This window comes from Elaeis guineensis, chromosome 1 (assembly GCF_000442705.2).
Source record: "Elaeis guineensis isolate ETL-2024a chromosome 1, EG11, whole genome shotgun sequence".
NCBI lineage: Eukaryota > Viridiplantae > Streptophyta > Magnoliopsida > Arecales > Arecaceae > Elaeis > Elaeis guineensis.
In genome coordinates, this window is record NC_025993.2 from 165,348,698 (window position 1) to 165,373,497 (window position 24,800).

The following is a 24,800-nucleotide window of genomic DNA, read 5'->3' on the forward strand; positions in this document are numbered from 1 at the left end:
GGAGTGCAGATCTGTCGGCTGAAGTTCGGCTGTGGTCGGAGTCTGACCCCACGTAGGGGTCCGGACGGAGTCCTCCTTGTGGTTGGGGTAGTGGGTGGAGTCCGGCTCCCGTGGGAGTCCGGGTGGAATCCCCTGCAATCGAAATCAGATGCAAAGTCCGGCTCCCGTAGGAGTCCGGACAAGGCTTACCGGCAGCTGACGTTGAGGACGGAGCCCGGCTCCCATAGGAGTCCGGGCGGAGTCCACTTGCGGTGAAGTTGTTGGCGAGTTCATTTTTCTTCTCTCCTCTTACACCGAGGAGGAGGGCGTGGGGTGTGAGCACCAGGCCGGAGGAGGGTGTGGGTGTGTGTGTTGCACAGAGCCACTCGGCGCGGGCTTCATCGGAGGGGGGGAGGGGCATGGGGGAGGGGGCGCCAGATGGGGTTATTGTGTGGAGCCGTGGCGGGTGTGGGCTGCGGCGTAGGAGAGCCGCAGGGAGGGGTTGGGGGTCCGTGGAGGAGTGACGGCAGGGGGCGTGTGGCGCAAATGGCTGCGGCTTGGACGTTTGTGCGATGCGGACGGCGGTGGCCTAGACGTCATGAGGGGAGAAGGAGGCGGCGAGGAGTGGAGGTCCATGGCGGCGGCACTGACGGTGGCTTCGTGGCCCTAAGTCATGTGTCCAGTTCGTTAAATAAGACATGAAGCTGAAAAAAAAAATCTCCATTTTTAACACAGACAAAATTCACCGCCACATTTTTTGCACCGCCCATCGCTCCTCCGTGGCCCCCCGCACCCCCTCCGGCTTCCCTGCCCGTCGCTCCTCTGCGGCCCCCCACGCCCCCCGCTTGCACCCCATGGCCCCTCACGCCTTCCCCGCCCGTCGCTCCTTAGCGGCCCCCCATGCCCCCTACCTGTCGCTCCTCCACGGCTCCTCCAGACCCCCCACGTCCCCTTATGGCTCCCCCGTGTCGGGGCTCCGGCGAAGCCTGCACCCCGCACCTCTGCATGACCATACCAATCCTCCCAACCCCGATGCTCGCACCCTACGCCCCCTTTGGTCCCTTCCGACCCCCACCCCGTGCCTGCGTGTCCTCCGCCCACGCTCCTAGCAAGTCCTCTGCCCTCGCCCTTCGGTACAAAGGAGAGAAAAAAAAGACAATGAGATTGTATGTTCAAGATATGATTTCAGTATAAATTTGAATTCAAAACTGAAATCGCATGTTCAACTCATGATTTCAAAAAATTACGTCTTAAATATGTAATTTCTAATTGACATGTCACATCATTTTCAAATCATAAATTAAAAATATGATTTCGTGGTGTAGCAGCTGACTTAGCATTTCTACCGTATTTTAAGAAATAAGATTGAAAACAAAATAAATATGAAAATAAATATTAAAAAATAATATATATTTTTTTTAAATCCCATCACCATTTGCTTCCGGCCTGTATTTTCTTTTGTTGGCCGACTAGTTGACTGTCTTCAAGACCTTTGGCCTCCACCGAGGGCAATCATCGCCGACTCAATTGTCGAGGCTGCAGAAGAGCTCGGTTGCAGACGTGTTTGAATCTCCTGAAGGTCCTTCCACCACAACTTACCAGAAAATTCGGCAAACTATATATATATATATATATATTTCTTTTCTTTCCTTTTTTTTTTTTTGCGAGGTAACATAGCAAGACCAAAAAGCTAGTCTAAACAGACATGTCCCATCTGAATGGAAGAGGCACCATCAGCTACTGGCATGATCTGTGATACAATCAATGAAAGGAATGTGATCCTTTCCCTTTTATTAAACGTTAAATTGCTGCATAGTACGAGCGCCTGTAGCATTAGTGTATTGAATAGCAGTCGGTGCCAAGCTTGAGCGCTGCCCATGATGGACAGATTTACCTGATGAGGTTAGTTTTTGACGCTATACATGTCTACATTCTTTCCAACATTATCATTTTCAAAACCTACGCGGTGAAGATCGAACAACATCTTCGGAGATTTCTGTGGGACTTGAGGTCGGGAGGTGGTGGTATTCACTTACTAGCTTGGGATGTTTTGTGCCAGCAACTAGTGGATGACGGATTAGAGATCCAATCTTTAATTATTAGACAGGAGGTTCTTATTGCCCGACATGCCACTTGCTTTTTGCTTAACCCTGATAGTTGGTGGAGCTCGATGATGAGGGCCAGATATGGCTTGTGGATTATTGGTACGGAGATTTATGTGACTCAGAGGTACGTCTTTCTTTGGAAGGAGATCTATACACAGGCCCCCGAGGTCATCCCCTAGACTAGATGGATTGTAGGAGTCGTCAGTCGGTGAATATTTTATTGTATTTATGGGTTGCAGTGTGTCACTGAGTCATTGGCCGAGCTTCATCAGCATATAGGTTGGAGATTCTCTGAGGGTATGTGACCTGCTTGCCCAGGACAATCGAAACAGGGACTCAAGAGCCTTGATCCAGTTCTTCAAGGAGAGCTTGGCAGAGTGCATGCAGTCTTTAGCTATCCCAACCTACAGCGCTCAAGATGTCAAGGTCTGGAGATCATCTTGCTCGTCGAGGGCTATGACGGCTGACCTCTATTGTTAGTTTTGGAGGAAGCAATCCAAGAATTTAGATATTGGATAGATCTGGAAGATCAGAGTGCACATGTGGATGAGTCTCTTTTTTTGGTAAGTTGCTTAGGGGCGGTTTCTGATCAGATCTATCCATGGGGGAGAGGTATGGATATCCAGTCCGTCTACTCAGTTTGCCACAGAGAGGAGATGATTGAGCATGTGCTATTTCTATGCTCGAGAGCGGCATAAGTGTGGCATCTGACGAGTGAGTATAGTTTTTCCTTCCAGTCAAAATCCCCTATCTAGGAATTCCTGGACCTACTGAGGTGGAGCCTCGATAGGAGAGTGCTGAGGTCGGTTAGCATTCGGATAACCTATATTGCATAGCAGATTTGGCTTTCTAGGAATAGCCTAGTGTTTGAGACAATGAGGTGTCCGATGAGATTTATCCTGGAGAGAGCCCTGGCTTCAGCTGTTGAGGTGATTGATGGGGACATAAGATTTTTGGAGATCTAGGACTCCCATCTCGCTCTTGCAGTGGCTTATCGGATGTTTATTATGTGGAAGCCCCCTCTTTTGAGGGTTTTTAAGATCAACTTCGATGACAGTGTTAGGGGGAGGAGTGGAGCTGACTTTGTAATCTACGACTCCGCCTCCAGACTTGTGGAGGCCGGGGGCAGCTAGCTTTGGGATCCATCTGTTTCTGCTACGGAGCTTCGAGCTACTTGGATTGGGATCACCTATGCTCATCGATCCCTTTACGCTAAGTATCTATTCATCGAAGATGACTTAGCCACGATTGTGACCTGACACCAGAGGTACATACAAGGGGACGCCAACCATCCTCTTTTGTGAGATATTGCAGCTCTACTATCTAGTTGTGCTAATCTCATCATAAGACATACTTTTCGAGAAGTAAATATGATAGCTGACTGAGTAGCTGCTTTTGTTGTGTAGTACTTGGAGTCACATCTTTGGACTGATATTCGAGATGTCTGTAATCCGCTTAAAAATATTTTATTTTTTTGATTATTTTAAATATATTATATTAGAAGGGTTTGAATGATCTATCCCATATATATATATATTCCCTACTTTATTTTATTTTTTTTAATATATATATATATATATATATATATATATATATATATATATATATATATATATATATATATATATATATATATATATATAAGCTGATCCCTGTTCGAAGGACTACAACTTTTAATCCCTGTTGACCGGAACTTTAACAACTATTTCTAGTTTTAAAATTTCTTTAGCCTCTGATCACAACGGCTTTTCACAGTTGTATTTTAATATGTACATGGTTGTAAATAACTATCTACACACACATATAAGCATTTGTAGGAATGATATAATTGTATAGAGAGGTGACATAACTGTATAAAAGAAATATTTTAAATATGTAAAAATTTTGTATAAATATATATAGCACTAAAATTAAATACTAATGATTAAGATATTTCGTGTGTTAAAGGCTGGTATATATAAAAAAAGGGGGGTATTAAGTTTTTTTTTTTTTTTTTTTATCTCGTTTCAACTGTTTGGGTCTTGGGTGTGTCCCAACCATGAGGTCCTTGGGTGTCCTACCTGAACCGACCCATATGTTGGCCGAGTTAGCTTCAGATTAACCCAAATTCGTCAAGTTGAGGACGACGCAAACCCAGTTTCTTGGCAGGTCTTGTTCTCTCTCTCACTTTCTTAGCAGGTGTGCATGAATAGCAAAGATTGTATTTATGAACTTTTAAGCTTCACATAACATTGATCTTGATCGTTACCGCACTTCATTCGCTCAATTCTGGTTTGTGGAGGCTGTGGAAACCCAATGGTTGAACCCGCCCACATGCCACCCCAGTGTGCCAACAGACTAAACCCACCTAATCCGCATATCCCCAATTCACGACGACGGTGGAAGCGGCCCTGCCGGCATAATTTCTTTTTTTGCTTTTTGAGTAACTGCAGGCATAATTTCTGCAAGCGTCAATGAAGGAAGATGATTCTTCCTTATAGATATTTAATTACCATTAACCGTGATTAGTCCAGCCGATAACCGGCAGCGCACGATATCACAGCCAGCAATCGTAGATTGAATTATCGGTGCACTGCTTTTGTCAGAAAAGAACTACCAACTTATGGGCTAAAAAAAGTTGTGCCTGAAAAATACTTATAATGTGCAACAAGAGAGAGAGAGAGAAGCCAATCTGTTTGTCTCAATTCAAAAACACTAACATTCATGTCCAGGCATTTTTATCAGATTATACTGTTTGTACCTTGCAATGATGTACATAGGCAGAGTAATATGATTATCATTCAAACCTATAACATGTCAAAACTAGGTCTTAAGCATCATGCATCTTCTTGTCCCACCACTGTGTGCGGATTTTTTGCTTTGCCATGGAACTATAACTGCTAATGTAAATTGTTAATACATTACGTGGTACCTCAGTATCATGAGGACTATGGATACCTAAGCCAGCAAAAGTTTTACTTAGAAGTGTTGAATTTCATCTCAGCTGCCTATAGCAGCTGTAGGCAACAGCAACAGAGGCAATGGCTGCAACCACCGCAAGAGCTGCATAGGTGTCCTCCCGTTCCCAGCTCTCAAACCAGGTGGGCATCGGACAGGTTTTACGAGTGCGGGAGGCTGCTTTGCTGCTGCTGGCCTTGGGTTCCTCGTTGCTCTTCTTCTGCCCGATGTCCTGAGTCCTCTGTTCGCCAATTTGATCATTTTCTGGTTTTTCTTTTGGTGGCATGTTCTGGCAACAATTGATGTTGCTAGTGCCCTGACAGCATCCACCACCTCCAACCACAGAGCCATTCACAGCGCCATCAATTCCAGTAGTTTCAACAAATTCCTTTGCAGTATTTTGCTCCATTCCACCGTTCAACTGGAGTCTAAGGTTGTGAGCATTTTTCTGGTCCTCCTCAGATAATCCCATCTGCCCCCTGATTCAAATGATAATTTCATCTGGATTAGATGCATGATGCTCCCCCCAAACCTCTCAACAATCCCCCACATTTTCTAATAAAAAAAGGATAAAAAAAATAACCCCCTACATTTTGCATGAATTTGCATATAGCCCCTTACACATCCAATTGCTGTAATGTCAATCTTGTATTTTTTGGATTGTTGCAATGTTGCCTATCTTTCTCCTAATTAGGATCAGAGCTTGCTAGCCGTGCTTATTTGTCCACTAACGTAGGCATAGTTAGCTGAAGTGCCAACTTGTCAATTGAGATGGACGTAATTAGATGATGATTGGATTTGTCATCACCATCAACCCAATGAATAAAAACCATCTCTAAGCCCTAACCCCATCCCCTTCCCGAACCATCCTCCCTAAGGCAGCCGCATAGCTCCCATTGGCAACCTCTCAGCCACTGTAGCCACCCCCTCCACCCTCTTCATCTTCTTTTCCCTCCTGCTCTCTTTCCTCCTCTTCTCCCTGGCACTTGTCAATTGACGTGGTGGTAATTAGATGATGATTGGATTTGTCATCACCATCACCCTCATGAATAAAAACCATCTCTAAGCCCTAACCCCAACCCCTTCCCAAACCATCCTCCCTAGGGCGGCCACATAGCTCCCGTAGGCAACCTCTCAGCCACTATAGCCACCCCCTCCACCCTCTTCATCTTCTTCTCTCTCTTGCTCTCTTTCCTCCTCTTCTCCCTCTCCCTCCTCTCCTACCTCCTTTGCTACCTCACTGGATGGTTAGATCTTTTGCACCCAAAGATGATGTAACTAGCAACCCACACGAAGGCATAGAGGAACATGGGCTTCTCCCACCACAGCTCCCCCTCTTTCCTCTGTTTCTCTGAAAAGGAAATTTTGACTTGAGACTTAGAACCTGAACGCTTTTAAATCTGAAGCCTGATTTTTTACTTTATGAAATTTGAATGGGGCTTGCTACTAGAGTTTTTGACAAAAAATTCTCAACATTTTTGTTTTAGGTTTAAAGCCTAAACCTCAAACCAAGGTGCTTGGTGCCTGAGATCTGAATCCTATATCCTTGTCCTCTAAAATCTGAATTAGATTGTCCTGGGATGTATAATATGATTGTGGGATTCTAAAATACATGACAAAAATCATATTTTGGTGTCCTGTCATGTAACTCAAGGTCCAAACCTATTTTTTGGGGTTTAGAAATCAGAAAATCGGCTGTCCAAAAACCTGATATAGGAGATGAACGCTTGCTGTTTGCAACTCCAGAAATCCATAGATTCAGAGGCGACCTCTATTTCATTATTTGCATTAAAAAATTTGAATTTTCTTTTTTCCTTTTACGACTTTCACTGTCAAAGACTTCGGCAGCACAGTGGCCTTAGTTAAAAAAGCTAGAGTTTCAGCATTTAAAGACTTTTCTTGATTATTATTCAATTCCTATTGTTTACGAGCTTCAGCCCTTCTTAGATTAAGTGTTGACAATTAGACTCAGTCCCTTCTGGTTCATAATTTTAGCCCACTTCTAATGCAACTGACATCATAATTTTCTCTTAAAGAGTTCTCTTAATCAACTCTTATTTCAAACAAGATAATAATCTCTGTCAGTTTAAACACCACACTGCTCATGTTTAAAATTTTATAAACTATCTTTTGAATCATCAAGAGGACTTCTTAAACTTTGAGACCTACAAATTCTGTAAAACATCATGCAGTGCACACAGGTCATTATCAACCACACAGAGAAATTTTTAGTTTCTAATTGCTACCAGATTTTTTTTGACCGGGCATGGAAGAATTGCTACATCTTGTAACTATTAGTGCTTTGACAACCAAAGGAGGAGGAAGGAAGGAGAGGAGGAGAAGAGGGAGGAAGAGGAGCGGGAGAAGACAAGGAGGAGAAGAGAGGAAGAGGGAGGAGGAGAGGAGGACAGGGGCAGCAGTGGCAGTGGCCAGGAGGTCTTTGGTGGGAGTTGTGTGGCCATCTTAGGGAGGAGGGTTGGAAGAGGGGATGGAGATGGGATTAGGGTTAGAGATTGGCTAGGGTTTCGCTCATGAGGATGATGGTGATGACAAATCCAATCATCACCTAATTACTTCCATGTCAGTTTACACCCAGACACTTTTAACAAACTATGTTCACGTCAGCAACCCTGACCCTAATTGGGAGAAAGGTAGGCAACATTACAACAATCTGAAAAATGTAGGCTTGACATTACAGCAATTAGACATGTAGGGAGGTATTTGCCATTTCATACAAAGTGCAGGGTGTTTTTTTTTTACCCTAGAAAAAAGGGCAACAGAGTTTACGATATGTAATCATAGTTCTCCAGAATTGGATTATGTTAAGTGCCTAAAAATCATTGGTCTTGGTGTTCTTAATGCATTAGGATACAAGACGTTAAGATATCATGTCATATTTCTCCTATGGTTACTTTGTATCCAAACACTAAATCTAACAATAACTCATTAAAGAAGAATAAGGAGAGAGACTCAAATAACGAAAAGGAACTACCTCCACAGATGGTCCACAATCTTTCCTTTCCCAATGTGCTGTTCAAGTAACGTAGGCACATCATCTGGAGAGACATATCCATACCTTACAAAGACGAACACAAAAACCAATCATTAAATTGTGCAATTAACCAGTAAAACTATGTATTCCCAATAAAGAAAACTTCCCAGAGGTCATAAAGGAAACATGAAATATCCTATGGTAACATAAAAACTAGTAATTCAAATGCAGCATTTTCCTCCTTACCAATGACCAGTTACTTCTCCATTGATATTGGGACTAAATATAATGACATTTCCGGCATACTTATGACCACCCACATGGGAGCAGGGGCTCACAGACACTTGTCCCTGTAGACCACGAAGGTCTATCTCCTCTTTAAATTTTTTAACAAGAACAGGGCCACAAACACCGCATCTCCGATCTCGGCTTCCGTGAGCACATATAAAAACATATGAACCAGCCAGTTGTTCAGCTAATCCAGGGAGCCACTCAATGTCTTTCACGAGCACTTCTTCAACAAAAGTATCAACATCGAAGTGTGTCAATTTCCTGACACCAATAACAGCACTCAGTGGCATTAAATTTGAAATGTGAGGCCCAGGATAGAAACTAGTAATTTGGTCAACAAACTAAATGGCAATCAAACCTGTATCTAATCATGTCCGGAAAGATCAGAACATCTCCATTTGATGAATCAGTACCATCTTCTCCTTCACATATGGTCAAACGAGTCTGCAAGAAAATTATCAAGGCACTGAGACAACTTGAATTTTTGTCTAATTTATCAAGGATAGCAGCAAAATTTTCCAAGGCCCAGATTGTCCTAAGCTTAAAAGAGCACAGTGCGAGAGAGAGATTGGGTGTGAGAGCAAGAGAGAGAGAGAGAGAGAGAGAGAGAGAGAGAGAGATTTATCAGACTGAAAATAACAAACTACTTAAAAAATTAAATTCATCATTCACAAAGTATCAGTAGGGTCACTCTGGACTTGCATCAGAGGAAGCATATCTAATGTAATGGTCCAGAAAGAATAGGTAGCCAGATCTTTGGCAGTAATAATTTCACCAATGTATGCTTCTCTCTGAGAAATATCATTCAGAAAGGAAAAAGCTTCAGCACACTACTCGCTTTCAGTGCACCGGCAATGGTGATCGGTGGACTTGCATCTGAGGCCTGCTTTTCACCCATGTAACCACCATGTACCACACCAATCTCCGACTGCCACGAGGGAATGGTGTGCTAAGCAGGGAAGGGAGTAGTGCTGAGAAGCAACGTTGATTGAAGAATAAGAACAAATTGCTGAATGACATCTGCTACAAGGTAATAAGCTGTGAGACACACCAGTTATGCTCTTGAAACCAATAGATCCTAGGCACCATTCAAAGATCCAAAAGTGAGAGAAACAATTAAGATGATTCTGGCATAAGTCTCAAAGATCCAAGAAGGCTAGAGTAAGAGGAGGGAAATTGGATTTATTTGTAGATAAGGTCAGGAAAGAGGGATGGGCCCCATAAATAAGGTATCCAAAAGCCTGATTAAGAAAAGACATAATTCTTGGACCAAAGGACAAAAAGTACTCTTAATCCTTGCTCCTAAGAATGGCTTGACATTGTTACTTACATTGTTTGTTATGAATACAATTGTAAGAAGCTGCAACTCTGAAACTTAGAATGACCTCCATGATTATTTCTTACATCTATCCAATTTAAGACATCAGCACAATGTCTTCCAATTTCATCATTCAAGACATTTAGTTTTCTGCATACAACATTCGTGTGAATTTTAGTATCACAGCTTCCACCTTTATCACAGAACTATTCTCTCCTATCAATGGCTAGGAACATAAAATGAATATTGTTTTCCAATTTAAGACATTAGCACAATGTCTTCCAATTTCACCATTCGAGTCATTTAATTTTCTGGTGCAACATTCCTCTGAATTCTAGTATCACGGCTTCCACCTTTATCACAGCACTACTCTCCCCTATCAATGACTAGAAACATAACATGAATATTGTTTTTCTAATGCGTACAGTGCTTCCAAAATTACATATGACACCAGGGAAGAGTGCATGGCATACATCTTGATCTATGTTGTCATGGGCAGCAGCAACATTGGTGCTAAGGTAGGTTAAGCTGTCTGGGTAAATGCTTAATAGTCAGAATAAGTGATCTCCCAAGGGCCAACATGGGTTAATCTAAGGTGATCTAGTTGATGATTAGTTAAACCATACTAAGTTTTAGTCATATAGAAGTTCCATATAACAAAGCCAAAGTTAAAGCAGTTGATTATGGTGGCATAGAGAACTGAGTTAGGACTTTTTTCGTAAGATTGGCCCTGAAATTAATAATGACCAACCAAACTAAAGATCCAAAATTTTCATCACGACTTACAAAATTTCAAAACCTAGGAACAAAATGAATAAGTTTTTGAGGTATTTTATAGAATGAGTTAGGAGTGCAAACAAGTCAAGCCGCTCGCGAGCTACTCAAGCTCTCGTAGCACAAATAGTTTTTCAAATCGAGCTCGAATACTCAGATATTCAGCTCAAAAGCTTGCAAGCCTACTTGAATTTATCTATATTTTTAATAATATTATTTTTATTTATAATATATATATTAATATATATATATTATTAGTAGACTAAGGCTCGATTTCAAGCTCGAACTCGAGTATAGCTCAGTTGATATTCGAGTTGAGTTGATCTCGAGTTTTGCTTATTTTCATCGAGCCGAGCTCGAGCTTGGAATATTAAGGCTCAGTCAATCTCCTGAGTTTCAAGCCCAAGTATTTTGGATTGAGTTGAGCTCGAGCTACTCGGCTCCGCTCGACTTGATTGCACCCCTACTATTAATGAGTATGCTCAAAACGTATGGTTTCCATAGTGCTATTGTATAGAATGTGTTTTAGGAAATCCAAAGTTTACCAACACCGTTGATCATGATCGAAACATCTTAAACTAATATTCAAAAGGCAGCTATTGGATATAAGTTGCTGGAGGGTGGCATAGTGCTTAGGTAGAAGATAAGCATTTTGGTGGTTTGTACAAGAGATTATATTAAAATAATAAAAATAAAATAGGATTCACAAACATATGAAAACAATTATAGAATTTGAAAGAGGTCAGAAGAAACCAACTGAAATAGAAGATAACACCAAGCAACCACTTCTACATTTACTATAAGACAATTTAGTGTAGCATGACATGTTAACTAGTAAGATTATAATTATTTTCCATAAACAAAAGTTTAAATTGACTATCTAAAGAACATGTTTAATGGTCCAAGTTAATGAATAAAGAAACTTACCAAATAATGGCCAATATAAAGTGGAATATGTACAGTTAATCGAAGCTAGCCCGATTTGGAAATTAAGATGTCTAGGCAAATGAAAAAGATGATGGGGTTCATAAGCTAACAAGTGCCTGATACTCCAACCGCCCAAAATATAAGGCAAACCTAATCCAGCTTGGCTTAAGCAACTTAGTCACCTGCCAGTCCACCTATTTGCATATAGGAGATGTCAAGGTGGTTAGGTCCTAAGTAGGGCAGCCTCTATATAACCTATAGGAAATTGCTCACTAGACAATGTTCAGTCATAGACCTCCAAAATACAGAATTGTCAATCTATACAGATCTTTAATGCTGTAATCTTTCTTACAAACATTCATCCATCAATTCAGATGGTTCATCATTGATTTTGCAAGGCTGTGCAATCTGACACACAATGCTACATGCATGAACACACCCATACAACATAAACACATTATGCATGCCAATAGCGTATGATCGTATCTAACAACATAAAAAAGACATTATTTGTTCCATCTCTAATGCAAAAGAAAAGGGCATAATATATCAATAAATGTGCGGAGAGACTTCTCCAGGGAATATTTCAGCAAGTGCAATTAAAAGGCAGGCTCTTAAGTAACATAGAAGTTAACTTTTACAAAAAATAATTCGTCCTCGTCCTCTATATGACCTCTGCTCTCCAATACACACAAGCCCAGCACACGCGCACAAAAACACACACACATGTAGAATGAAAGAGAGTGTGTGTTGAGAGAGAGAGAGAGAGAGAGAGAGAGAGAGATCAGGGATTTACGCATCATTTGTCATAATTGTGCTGGTCACTGACTCTCATAGGACAGTATTCATACCATACCACCATGCCATGCTGGTTACACACCAAGGTCTATCAGGAAAAAGGGGATTGTGACAATTGACACTCGTGATACAATGGTCCAATATTTTTGTCTCATGCCCTTATTCTGCCGAGAAGTCCATAGGAACACTCATAGCATCATAGTGAGAGAACCTAATGCAATGCCAACCTAGGAATACCATGAGCAAAGACCAAATAAAGAACTACTAATGTCTCAAAAGTATCCCATAAGATTGTTGAAAACGTATTACAAAGATAATCAAGACAGCATCCAAATTGGCCTGAGACTTTAAGATCATAGGATTGTTTCAACTTAGTCCTATATAAATTATTTCTGAAGAAGGGGAAGGAACAAGCATGGAGGGTGGCACAAACAATTTCCTATAATGAACCCATATATGAGAAAGAGAATTGAAGCATCAAGATAGCAAAAGATTTCCAACGGAAGCAAAGTTTTAGTGTACAATGATCACAAGAAAGGTACTTCAACAGCTTTATCAATCACATCATCAGAATGAAAGCAACAAACCAGCACAAATGATCTAACTCTATTTTTTTTTTTTTTTTTGGAGTGTACTTAACAAGTAAATAGTGGCAGTACGAGATATCTGACTCCACTCTTACAAAAGCCTATGCATTAGTTTTTTTTTTTTGACTTTCCCTGGTCCTGCTACGTCCAACAGCAGTACAGGCCTAAGAACTTGTGTTGCATAAGCCACTTAATACAACAAGTGGATTTTGTAAGCTTAAATTTATGAAAGCTCTCAAATGCAGATAACTTCCTTGTCTCATTTAATAAACCATGGCCTGCAATTCAAGCCCAATTACATCACAAGTGCCAACAAGTATCACATTAAATGCAAACACTTTTCACTAAGGTAACTATTCTACAAAGAAAAAAAAACTAAAAAGAATACCTAATAACTAGATTGCAACATATTTCTATACGCCAAAAATCTTAAATATCAAGAAAATACAGAGAAATAGATTGAGATAGAGCAAAACTTAATCTAATTATATATAGCCAAACTCAAGTTAAAAGATACCTTGACAAAGTCATGGTAACAATAGCTAATGATACAAGCATTAGAAATGTTCAGAAGATCTAGCAGGATATGTTAAATATAGCTCGTGGTCACAAATTTGTGAAACAGGTGCAGTAATAAGCTCCCACATTTGGAAAATTAAAAGACCATATGCCTGCTTAGTTCAGCTTGCCATTATTCAATACATAAAAGCAAAGATCCTTGATAAGAAGCACCAATGCAACAGCTAAAAGCACTAAAATTTAACTCTGAGCATAGAACTATAGCTACAACACAGATGAGTATATTACCAAGCTTGACACGAGAAACAGCATCTCATGTTTTAACAAATGCCTGTATCTAAGTAGAAGGCTACTTTTCAAAAATACTTTGATGCATTTGATACCTTCAAGGTAACCAAACCAAATCCATCACAAAGGAAGATTTCTGGTCTAAAGTTGATAGCTTAACAAAGATAAAAACTGGAGATATTTAAACTTTTACAGATGCCACACACACACACACACACAAATGAGAAATGCTTCTGCCTAGGCTGTCATACAATTTACGATGAGCAGTTAGCAGTTCGAGACATGGTGGTAGTTAAGCAAATGCGAATGCCCCTCAGAAATTTGGGACGTATGCAAATAAGGCAAGGCTTTATGGTTGCTGATAGCTGTGGAAAATGTCAACAACTCATACATGAAATATGCCACTGTGAAGAGAGTTTGGTAGACAAGTTAATGACTCTGGAGAGATCATGATGACTTCTATATAAAAAATCATACACTACAATATGAATAACAGTTTTAGCACTGATTTCTTGGGGTGCAAACAGGAGTGCGGATTTCCTGGCTTTCCAGTAGCATTAAAACTAATTTTGTTTTCCAAAGATAACTCCAATTAGTACTAGGGAAATTATAGTAGCACCATAAAGATCTCTGTTAGACTCCACGCATATGATTCTCCATGTATAAAAACGTCAATAATATCCAAAGTAATCACAGAGAGAAAATATGCATCTCACAGATAGATTAAAACCTAAAGAATCATGCATAGAGTGCAAACAAATCTAAATGAATGATCAATCTTCAAAACCGTGAGCAATTAATTAGGTCATCATTGTAGACCTGGCATGCTATCTGAGGAATCCAAGACTGTTATTAAAAGGAAATATATTTTTATAATCATATTAATCCTCACACGATCGCATCTTAACGTACTACTGATCAAGGAATTTATTCCCAAAATTGATAAAAGAACATCAAGAAAATCGTTCTTTAAATGGGATCGATTCTAACAAAATATACATCCAATCTCACCCGCAGCCATAAACCAAAACAGCAGCAACTATATATAAGCCAGCCAATGATATTGATAACGGTGGCCCGTTCAAAACTGCCAGAAAAGAGGCACGATCACATCTTTGAAATAGCTGACTTCTTTTTTCACTCACTTATAAAATAAAATCCCAATACAGAACGCCAAATAAAAACCACAAAAAAAGAAGAAGAAAGAAAGAAAAACCTCAAACTCAAACTCCATGAATATGATGAATTCCACTAAGCATCACCAAAGCCCAAATCCTAATTCCTCCTAACCCCCTCCCGAAACACCCAAATTACCGAAATCTACTCGAGATGAACAACTAAAAAAATCGCAAGATTAACAAAAACTATTGGAGATAACAAACTAAAGACAACCCTAGATTGTGATTCAAGAAGAACGGAGAACGAAAAAGAACTCACCCGCTTTTTCATGTCTCCCTTCCGGGCCTTGAGGGCGGCGAAGAGGAGGCGTGGGAGACGGTCGGACTCGGCCGCCTCGACGTGCGACGGCCAGACGTCCGGCGACTTGTAGCAGAGGAACACGTGACGGTCGTAGATCTGGACGGTTCCCACCAGCGCCTGCCGCCCGAACTCCGGCCGCTGGAACCCAAACTCCACCTCGCCTCCGCTTCCTCCATCCGCCACCGGAGCGCCACCGGCCGTCCCGGCGAGGAGGCCCTCGCCCTGGAAGCTCCCGGCGGCGCTGCCAGCCTGGGAATTGGGGTCCAGTACCAGGTAGGAGTCGTCTCCGGCTGAGGCGGCGCCACCGGAGAAGGCGATGGGGGAGGAGCGAGCGGGGGATGCCATTGAAGCAGGAGAGGAAAGAGGCGGGATAGAAGTAGAACGGAGAGAGGAAGAGAGTTTCGTAAGGGAAAGAAGGGAAGAAGGGAGCAGGTAATGGCCACGGGAATCGAGGTGGCGAAACGATGCGAGAAACGGAACCGAGGACCGCCTCATTTTGAATAAAAAAAAAATAGGAAAGTAGACCGAGTGTAGCTACTAGCCATCAGCCTTTCCAAGTTCTTAGCGCCCGCCTCGTTGAAATGCGCAAATGGAGCGTGGCGGACCGGGAATTGGAACTCTGGTGGGGCACAGTCCGTGAAACAGATCCTGCAAGGTTGGCGGGCACGCTCATCTTCAGATCTAGTCATCGAAATACTCTCTCGTATAAAACGCGATCCAATTTATCATATTATTTATTTTTTAAAAATATATATTAAACATAAATTATAATTGAAAGATGAAGAACAACCTAAATATCATGAAGAAATTCTCATTGAAGGCTTGGTTAGAAGCTCTGATTCAATTTTTTTTTTCTTTTCTTCTTTATTTCCATGGAAACAAAAACAAAAATTCCAACTACAATCCGGAATTTCATAAAAAAAAAAAAATATAATATATATCAACAGTCAGAATAGCTCCAAACCCAGAGACACGCCAAAAATAAGTCAGCAAGGATGACAATTCTCGGACTGCGATCAATTTCAAGATGTCTAGTCAGTCAGCAATTTTATTACCATTTTTTTAATATTATATATAAATATACGTCATAATTAAGATAGTAAAATTAAAGAGATCTTTTATGATTTTTTATTTATCTAGACAAGGTTAGGATGTGTCGGAAGGATTTATTATAGAGAGAGAGAGATAGACAGGTTGATTGCAAAATAAAATAAGGTTTTAGTTTCTAAGAAACAATAGAATAAAATTGAAACGAGATATAGAGACAGGTCAGCGTTTACATGGTCTAAAACTGATTGCACGAAAAAAAGGAAGAGGAGAAAGATAAATTAAACTTTGCTTCCCTTTGTTCTAGTTATGAACTTATGAACTCTATATTCAAGCTTTTGATAGTTCAAATCAGGAGGCTAATAACAAACACCAATTGTCTTGTGGACCGATGAAACTTTTTAACTTTGGTACGACAGATAAAATTGACTTGTCCTGTAACTTGTATCTCTACTGTATTATAAGACTAAACTCTCGGACTTCTTTACCTACTTCACTTTATCTCCATTCCATGAATTTCAATCCCATGACTTGTAGAGCAGGCCATCTAAGCAAAAAGTCCTGGAGCATGCCCCCCCCATTTTTTAGCCCTTTCTGATTTTATACGTTCATCCCCTTTATGATAAATATATCTCCACTTTCACTTTTATAATAAATGTAAATATATCGCTTCATGTTATTCTTAAATAAATAAAATAAAATAATATATTTTTTAAATAATATATTTTTAATAAAATATTTCAAAAATATCGTGGTTAACAAATTATTTTCGAAATTACCGTTGGGACGGCACGTCCGATAAATTCATGGATTCAATCCATGAATTTTGAGCCGACTAGGATAAATTTATGGGTTGAACTCATGAATTCTTGGTCCACATGATTCTTGACAAGAATTTTAATATTTAAATTCGTGAGTTGGAGCCACGAATTAATCTAAATGAATTTATGTGTTCAACCCACGAATTCAGAAATTTGTGGGTTCAGCCCACGAGTTATCAACAATTTTTTTTTAAAATTTGAATAAAATTCGTGAGTTGAACCTATGAATTCTTATATTCATCGGTTTACCATTACATAAATTCGTGGGCTCAACCCACGAATTCAAAAAATCATAGGTCCAATCTATAATTTCATTATCTTTAAATATGGCCCCAACCCTTGCTACTCATTGAGATTTTTTCAGTAATTTTCTTGTATTGGTGCATTTAGTCCATAAATTCTGATCCCCCACCTTAAAATCGATTATGGCTTCAAAAAAAGATGGAGTTTTATCGAAAGGAAAGAGGACTCGAATAAAAAAAGGAAAGCAACCATCTTGTAGGTATGAAGAGTCATTTTTTCTAAATAGTGAGTGTAGTGAAAAATTTCAATCAAATTTTTTTGAAAGAAAAGTTATAAGAGGTAGAATAGTCGATTTAAATAGTTTTAGTGATTTTTGTATTAAATTTTTGTTTGAAAGGATGGGTTGGTTATCTATAATTATGCTCAACAAGCTAACGTATCCTACTCTGGTTCATTATTTTTATAATAATTTTAGTTTTAATAGTAAGTTTTGTTCTATTTCATCGTATGTTAAAGGACAAGTGATCGAATTTGACTGAAAAGTTTTAGGTCAAATTTTAGATATTCCATCAGATGGTGATAAATTTTTCAGTAGTAGTACTATTTGAAATTATCTAGTATTAGACTATGCTTTCTATATTAGAACTATTTTTGAGGACAATATAAGTGTGACTACTAAACTTGATGAAAATCTATTACCAGTTGAAACTAGGTTAATTCATCATATTTTTATATTTAATTTTTTGGCCAGAGGAGGTCATAGAGAACACATATCATATTTAAATGTTTATCTCCTCAGAATGGTTCTTTCAGGTGATAGGGTTAATTTATCCTGTTTAATGATGTTTTATATGAATTAATATTTTCAAAGTTCAAAAATCATTTTGCCATAGGGTGCTATTCTGATTGCTATATTTGAGGCATTTGATGTTCACATCACGGCTGATGATGAAGTTATCAAGGTTAAACATAGTGACATTTACAATCATGCATTTTTAAGACGTATAGGGTATACATTTCATGATGGGGTATGGATGCGTATGTCTACAGTAGATGAAGAAGAACATGACGGTGAAGGAGGTGGTCAGCCTACCGATAGAGAGCAACTTACACATACTACATAGTCCAATCAGCAGTCATCCAATTAGTATGTATTATTTGCTCGTATAGATACATTGGAGATATCTATTAGGGAGAGATTTGCACATATGGATGCTCGATTGGATGAGAGATTTGTATAGATGGGTGCCTGATTGGATGAAAAATTTGAACGATTTGATCAGTTCATACAGCATTTTCATCGTCAATTTTCTCCACCACCATAGGACCCTGCTCTGGATGATTAAACTTCAGCATTTGATTGCAGTATGTGAGGCTTCATCCAAAGATCTATCATCTTTTTCATTTATTTTTAGATAAATATACTTCGATTTGATGTAAGCATATATAGCTTTCTTTTATTGCTGTCATTTTAGATGAGAAATCTTGTATTCTAATTAAAATTATATGAAATTTAAGATATAATTTTGGCAGCAAAGTGGTTAATCAATAATTAGTGTCCAAGAACATCCTAAACCAAGAATGCATTAGTGTCCAATCAATAATTATAAAAAAATTGAGTAAATTTTTTTTTAATTTTAAAAATATATTGAAAATTGGTAAGGACAATCGATCACCTGAGAAAATCGATCGATCGAGGCCCACGGAGCCGACCGATTGAGTCCGAAATCTTTGGCCGGTCGACCACTATGGCACGCAAGCTGTGCCATTACGGTCGACCACCTAAAAATTTCGATCAACCGTCACCCATCGAGCCCATCGATTGAGCCAGGTAGCTCAGGCCGGTCAACTAGGAGCGCAATTCTCTTTGCATGCGGTCAACCGCATGATGATTTCGATCGATCGCTGTACATTAAGCCGATCGATCGAGTCAGGTCGGTCTGTGTAGTCGACCACTGTGGCACACAAAGTGTGCCAATACGGTTGATCACTGGATCTAGCCGGTCAACCACTGGGTTAGTTCGAGTATTTTTTTAATTTTTTTGTTAAATTATTAGGATCATAATTTTTTTCTTAACTATTTTTTTGCTTAGATAATCTCCTTTAGCATGTCAAAATGTATTAAGTAAAACATATGTGATACTATAAATCCATAAATCCATACATCCTACAAACATGAAAAGTATAAAAATATATACATCATGTGCCACAAGGCGGTCTTGCTTCTTCCTTGCGGGTTGCACTCAACGACCCATAGGTGGAGCCTCACTCAGTCCCTTCTCAGTACGATTCTCATTTGGACTCTCAGTCGGAACAAAAGTAGTATCACATTACAACTGATAATAATACAAAGTTTATTTTCTGATAATAATATAAGTTAGAATAAAAAATATTCATTCTCTGATTCTCGGACATGTCCGTCTGCTATATTTAACTTCACCGCAATTTCGGCACGTAGTTCTGTTTCTGACTTCCGTCCAATCCATTTCATTCCTTAGTCTAGAGGATCGTGGCCTTCTCTTTTGTCACAACCATTCTTTTTGTGGTATAATGGTGATGTCACTTGTTTGTTGCATCCAATAATCTACATACGGAATGGGTTGAAATTGATGACTGTAACTATGATGATACTCTTCTAATGTGTAACACCAATCAATATATCGTCAAAAATTAATTGACATATATGCACAGATAGCCATCACATGAGAACACGATAAATGATAACACTACCATTTCTGATGCGTACATGTACGCTCAAATAACCATACTATCTGCATGCATATTAGCTTATTAGATCGAAAAATAAATTTTATTTATAATATGTAATAACATAAATGTATTGATTCTACTAAAATCTACTATCACCTGAGTATTGTTGCCTTTAATATTATACAGCCCATGGAATACTGTTTGGACTTGAAATATTCCACTTGCTCTATCAAACTTTGTGATATTATGAGATATTGCTTTTGATTGATTGGCAATCACACAAGTTTAACAAATAAAACAAATCTTTCGCCTCTAGTTAATGCTTCATTTGTCTAGGTACGTCGACCATCAAAATATGATACAAGTCGAAAAAACATCAGTTATACTAATGAAGTTACTGACAGAAAATATGTATTTTCAGTAGACCATTAAAATATTCAAATAAATTAGTAGTCATCATTCCAAATCTTCGACCACTATTATGTGCATGAGGTCATTTCTCCATAAAAATTTCATTCAACCATTGAATAGCTTCTGAATTCACCTTTTCAATCTTCATCATACATTTATTGAACTTTCTAAATTGTGTTTGTATTTTGGTTATTTTCACCAAATCTCTGAGTCTGGAGTCTCAGAATTAAGTATCAAAGTTACTTGCTATGTGGCGCAAGCAATAAACATGATATGCATCTGGTGGTTGCCAGCTAAGACGTTCGTTCTGCGAAGCCGACAATATATTTGAATGTCGATCTGAAATAAGACATATACCATGATGTGATGTAATATAACATTTAAGACAAGCCAAGAACCAGCCCCATGTATCAGTAGACTCCTCATCTACTATAGCAAATGCAAGTGAAAATATTTGATTGTTTTCATCAACAGCTATTGTAATCATTAGCTTCTTCCGATATTTTTTGTACATAAATATAGCATCGATATTGATAATCAGTCTACAGTGTTTGAAGCCTTCAATTGATGGTGCAAATATCCAAAAAGCATGATCAAATGCAGTCAATGGAGGATAACTGATGGAAGTGCTGATGAACTTTACCCAAGAGCCAATATTAAATTTCTGTACAACACGCAACTATTTTGACAATAAGTCATAAGATTTATCCCAGTCTCCATATATCAATGCCATTGCTTTTTGCTTTGCCTCCCATAACTTTTTATAATTGACCGTATAGTTGAATTTATTTTTAATAATTGCATCAATGTCGGTAATAGAAGTTGTGGGCATTTCTTTTACAACATCGTGAATTTCTTTGGCAATAAAGTTCGAATCAAGATCAGAATGATTTTGAGAAAGCATAGCCGAAACACATATATGTGGATCGATATATCTTGTGATTTCAAAGTAATCGTATCGCTTAACGGCTTGGAGTGTCCAATTGCATTCTGACTCTTTATTTTTGTATTTTACCATCCAAAACTTTGGCTCTGACTCAATAACTTTAAATTCATAATGCCTCTCAATATGATACTATTTTACTGTAGTTTGTAGTTCCGTCTTATCTACAAAATGAAGCTCTTTTGACAACTTGATACCTCTTTCCCAACTGGTACATCATGCCTTTAATCCAGAAGATATTAATATATTAACTATCGTCCAACCAATTGATCTAAATATTTCAGAAAGAGCTTCAAATATCCTTAAATTTGGATGCTCTTCCATAGGTCGGCACTCTATATTAGTAGAAGTATCAGCTTGCTGAGGATAGAAGTCCATCTCATCTTCACTTCGTATGTCATTTTTCTAAAATAGTCGATTATCTATGTGCATCATATCATCGACAGGTGTATAAATTGATGATTATCTGATAGTGACACCTGCCACATCAAGATCCACTATAGGAAACTGATCCTTTGCATGTCTAAAACTTTGAGGCCCTGATACATGGTCAATATCCTGAGTTGTTCTAGATGGACCGATCTGTTCAGTGCCCTGAGTTGTTCTAGATGGACCGATCTGTTCAATGTCCTGAGTTGTTCTTATATCTCTATCGGCTACTTCATATTCATCCTGTTCAGCTTCAATAGGCTGCACTTCTAGATACAACTCTGCACTTGATAAATATGGGTGCTAACTAATCGTTGAAAAGATTATTTCAATATCTTCATCTTCATTAATCAAAATCAATTCATACTTTAATAATATCGGCTATACAACCTGTGGATATCTATATATTATCATGAGTCTATTCTTGCTTCTGTCTACATGAAAGATTCTGTATAATTTATTCTCTAACTCTTCAAATTTAATTTTAGATTTAATTCTAATTGCCCTTTGAGGATGATCAATATATTCAATATCATTTGGTCTATAAACTATAAAACTATTTATGTAACATAAGACTGTGATATTTTCTTTCATCACTACATATATAACAAATACAGCAATTTTAGCATGCTCTATATAAAATCATCAATTAAATACAAAATAAAGTAAACTACATGGCTCAAGGTCAGCAATTAAAATAAAATCTTCTAATAACAATTTACTTGAATAAATTATGTGACTCAATAATTTTTTACAATATTATAAAATTTTACATACTTAGCAATAATTTTATAATTATTAAATTTATTTTTTTTTACTTGTAACAATTCAAAAAAATAGATAATGATATAAAAAAATTTATCAGAAGAAGGATGATGGGAACACTAATGATTGGATTGGTAAAAGGTAGTCAGGCCCGGGATCTAACAGAAAGAGCAGTCGAAGATGGGAAGCGACCTATTGATCAGAAGATGACCGGAGAGATGAAAAAATGGGGGTGTGAGGGAGGAGGTGAGGGGGACCCCACGGTGGGAGAGAAGGAGAGCAGCGTGGGGATCGACTGGGGTTGGGGGGAGGGGGTGGCAGTGGGGGCGGGGGACCGCGATTCGAGCATCGAAAAGAAGGGGAGGGGAGGGGAGGGGAGTGGGGCCGGGGGGCGCGATATGATGGTCCAAGAGAACGGGAGCAAAGTGGGGATCATGAAGGGGGCGGGGGAGAGGGGATCCGGGCGGTGCGATCCAAGGGTGACGACACAAAGGCAACCAGGGGGGATCGTGGAGGGGAGGTGGGGCCCAGGGAGTGCGACCGTTGTCGGAGGACGAGGAGCAGCAGGGGTGGGGGGAGGGGGATCCGACGGGCACGATCCGAAGGTGACGACATAAAGACAGCCAGGAGAGACCGTGGAGGGGGGGCGGGGCCCGGGAGGTGCGACTGTTGTCGGAGAAGAGGGGAGCAATGCGTGACGGCATAGGAGAGGGGGAACCGGACGGTTGAAAGAGAGGGAACGGTGTGGGAGAGGGGGGACTAGCGGATCGAAGGACTACGGAGAATAAAACGTGACTTGGGGTCGCGAATTAAAAAAAAAAACTTCGTGGGCTCAAGCCACGAATTCTTGAATTCATGGGTTGAACCCATGAATTAATCATTTAATTCGTATCTTCAACCTACAAATTTAAATTTTAAAATTCATGCTAACCTCCATGTGGACTTAAAATTTATGGGTTGAATCCACGAATTTATCCCACATGGAATATAAATTCGTTGGTTGAACCCACGAATTTATCCGACATGCCGTCTCAATGGTAGTTTCAAAAATAATTTGTGAACCATAATATTTTCAGAATATTTAACTAAAAATATATTATTTAAAAAAAATCCATAGAGAAACGAGAGAGAGAGAGAGAGAGTAAATGGAGAACACATGCTTATGGTATATACTGCAGACAATTTTGGTATGAGTCCATCATTCAAATGGGAGAGGACATTAGGCAGCTGGGGGTTTTGGACAGGCATATTAGCAACATAGTATAACATCACTGCATCAGTAGCTGAAGTAGTATAGAGTAGGTGTCAGTAACTCTTTTGATTTGTCATTTATTGTTTGTGTGTTCATGAAGTTATTTACGTGGCACTTGAAATATCATCCTGAGCAAATTCTTTCCAACTTTATTTAGTTTTTCTGATGGTCATCTTTAGCTGGGCCTCATGGTTGCAGAGGAACAGAAGACTGTTCAATAAGCAATCAGATGATGAAGAGATTGGACCTTTCAACGTACTGTTCTCCTGTGAAAGTTCTATCCAAGCCATAGTTTAGGTGGCTAGGTTTCTTTGCTTCCTTTTATACCACTGTTATTGTCCTTCTGTTCCCTTTTTTTTTTCAAGGCTACTGTCTTTATTCCGTTCTAATTATCTACTCTTAATGATGTTGTTGGGCTTGCCCAATTATTCTTCTAAAACAGATAATTGGGTACCTTTTTAAGTATGACTCCTGGCTGAGTTCGATTGGTTTCATGAAGGGAATCTGATGGGTTGATGCTGTTGTGGTTCAATCATTCACAAGAATAACACGTAGTCTGAATGACAGGTGAATCGCCATCAAAGGAGATGACTGGAGGTTGCGAAAGTCGAAGAACCACTTGATTGAAGAAAATTTGCAAATTTGGTGTCATCTAACATGAATCTGATTCTGGCCATGCAAGATGATTCTTAAGATACGAGCAATGGATAAAGAGACTAGATGCCTTGTTTATTTTTAAGTTTCCATCATTTATTTGCTCAGGTTTTATTGGGGAATTTAGCAATTGGTTGAATATTTCGATTTTCTGTAGGTCAGTTATCATATGTGTTTCCTAACAAAAAGTGCAAGCAATGCATTTGGAAAGTTCTCATTGGGGGGTATTGTTTTAAGGTTTCGATGACACCAATATCACCAAATGAGAGTCACTCCCCAAATCTTTTTTTTTCCACTTTCCAATATAACAAAAATAATGGTTGTTATTTTTTTTTTTTGCTAAAACAAATGAAAGTTGGAAGGAGGCGACCTGGAGTATTTATCTGCCCTAAATGTGACCATAGGGTCCCAATTTTTATTGAAAAATTTTCGATTTGAGATCGAATTTGGATAAATTGGTGGCCTCCTTTCCATTATATGAACGAACTCAATGAATGAATACGTCACTCCAGTACCGTCGATGGACAACGGA

General features: G+C 39.2%; 1 protein-coding gene across 1 annotated transcript; it reads right to left on the reverse strand.

Annotated features, from left to right (window-relative positions):
* Positions 1–4,758: 4,758 nt before the first annotated feature.
* On the reverse strand, positions 4,759–15,431 carry LOC105060527 (uncharacterized). The gene is made up of 5 exons (XM_010944284.4): positions 14,953–15,431; positions 8,663–8,748; positions 8,260–8,565; positions 8,014–8,097; positions 4,759–5,500 (listed from the first exon to the last, which is right to left on the reverse strand). The coding sequence occupies exons 1-5, from the start codon at positions 15,337–15,339 to the stop codon at positions 5,059–5,061; spliced, it is 1,305 nt and encodes a 434-aa protein (XP_010942586.1). The 5' UTR covers positions 15,340–15,431; the 3' UTR covers positions 4,759–5,058.
* Between the last annotated feature and the right edge of the window lie 9,369 nt (positions 15,432–24,800).